General features: G+C 51.9%; 1 protein-coding gene across 1 annotated transcript; it reads left to right on the top strand.

Moving 5' to 3' along the window:
* Positions 1 to 159: 159 nt before the first annotated feature.
* Positions 160 to 990, top strand: LOC106330572. The gene has a single exon (XM_013769018.1). It carries the CDS (start codon positions 160 to 162, stop codon positions 988 to 990), a length of 831 nt encoding a protein of 276 aa, XP_013624472.1.
* Positions 991 to 1,064: the final 74 nt, after the last annotated feature.

The following is a 1,064-nucleotide window of genomic DNA, read 5'->3' as shown; positions in this document are numbered from 1 at the left end:
TTTGGTTTTGCGGCGTCAAACAACGAAGCTGAGTACGAGTCCCTCATCGCAGGGCTCCGTCTCGCCAAGGCAGTGAAGGCCAAAAGAATCTGCGCTTACTGCGACTCTCAACTTGTCGTAAGTCAGTACCTCGGCGATTACGACGTCCGCAACGAAAGGATGGACGCCTACCTCAAACTCGTCCAAGATCTCAAGCGAGACTTCGAGTTCTTCGAACTCACGAAGGTCCCTTGCGTAGAAAATGTCTGTGCCGACGCCCTCGCTGCTCTAGGAAGCAAGCTACATGATCAAGTCAAGAGGACCATCCCAATCCATAAAATCGAGAAACCGAGCATCGACACGAAGGCGGAACAGACTACGATCGCAGCAGCGATTAGTGAAGCGATGGACATCGACGAAGCAGAACCTCCTTCGCAGGATGATCAGCCAACAGATTGGCACAAGGAACTCATCGATTACCTCGCTGAAGGTTTATTGCCCGCCGAGAAATGGGACGTGCGGCGACTGAAGCGACGTAGCGCACAATACGTTGTCATGGACGGGGAACTACACCGATGGACCGCGTCGAAGGTGCTACTCAAATGTATCTCCGGCGAAGAAACGAGACTAGTCATGGCCGAAACACATGAAGGAGCAGCAGGCAATCACTCGGGCGGACGAGCTCTCGCATTAAAAATAAAGAATCTCAGATTCTACTGGCCAACCCTGAACGTCGACTGCGAGACAGACGTGCGCAAGTGCGACAAATGCCAGCGTCATGCTTCCACCTTACACAGCCCAACGGAGTTCCTTCATAGAGTTCCTTCATACCCTAACTGCTCCATACCCATTCATACGATGGGGAATGGACATCATCGGTCCGATGCCGGCATCTCGCCAAAAGAAGTTCATCCTGGTCCTCACAGAATTTCTTCACCAAATGGGTTGAAGCCGAAGCCTACGCCAGCATCACCGATAAGGAGGTGCAAAACTTCGTCTGGAAGAACATAATCTGCCGACATGGGCTCCCATACGAGATCATTACAGACAACGGTACACAGCTCATCTCGCATCTTTTCAAGGGA

This window comes from Brassica oleracea, chromosome C3, assembly GCF_000695525.1.
Source record: "Brassica oleracea var. oleracea cultivar TO1000 chromosome C3, BOL, whole genome shotgun sequence".
NCBI lineage: Eukaryota > Viridiplantae > Streptophyta > Magnoliopsida > Brassicales > Brassicaceae > Brassica > Brassica oleracea.
This window is presented reverse-complemented; position numbering and strand designations above follow the sequence as displayed.

Excerpts from the sequence above, each read along its gene's own strand:
- LOC106330572 (XM_013769018.1), top strand. The coding sequence starts at position 160 with ATGGACGCCTACCTCAAACTCGTCCAAGATCTCAAGCGAGACTTCGAG.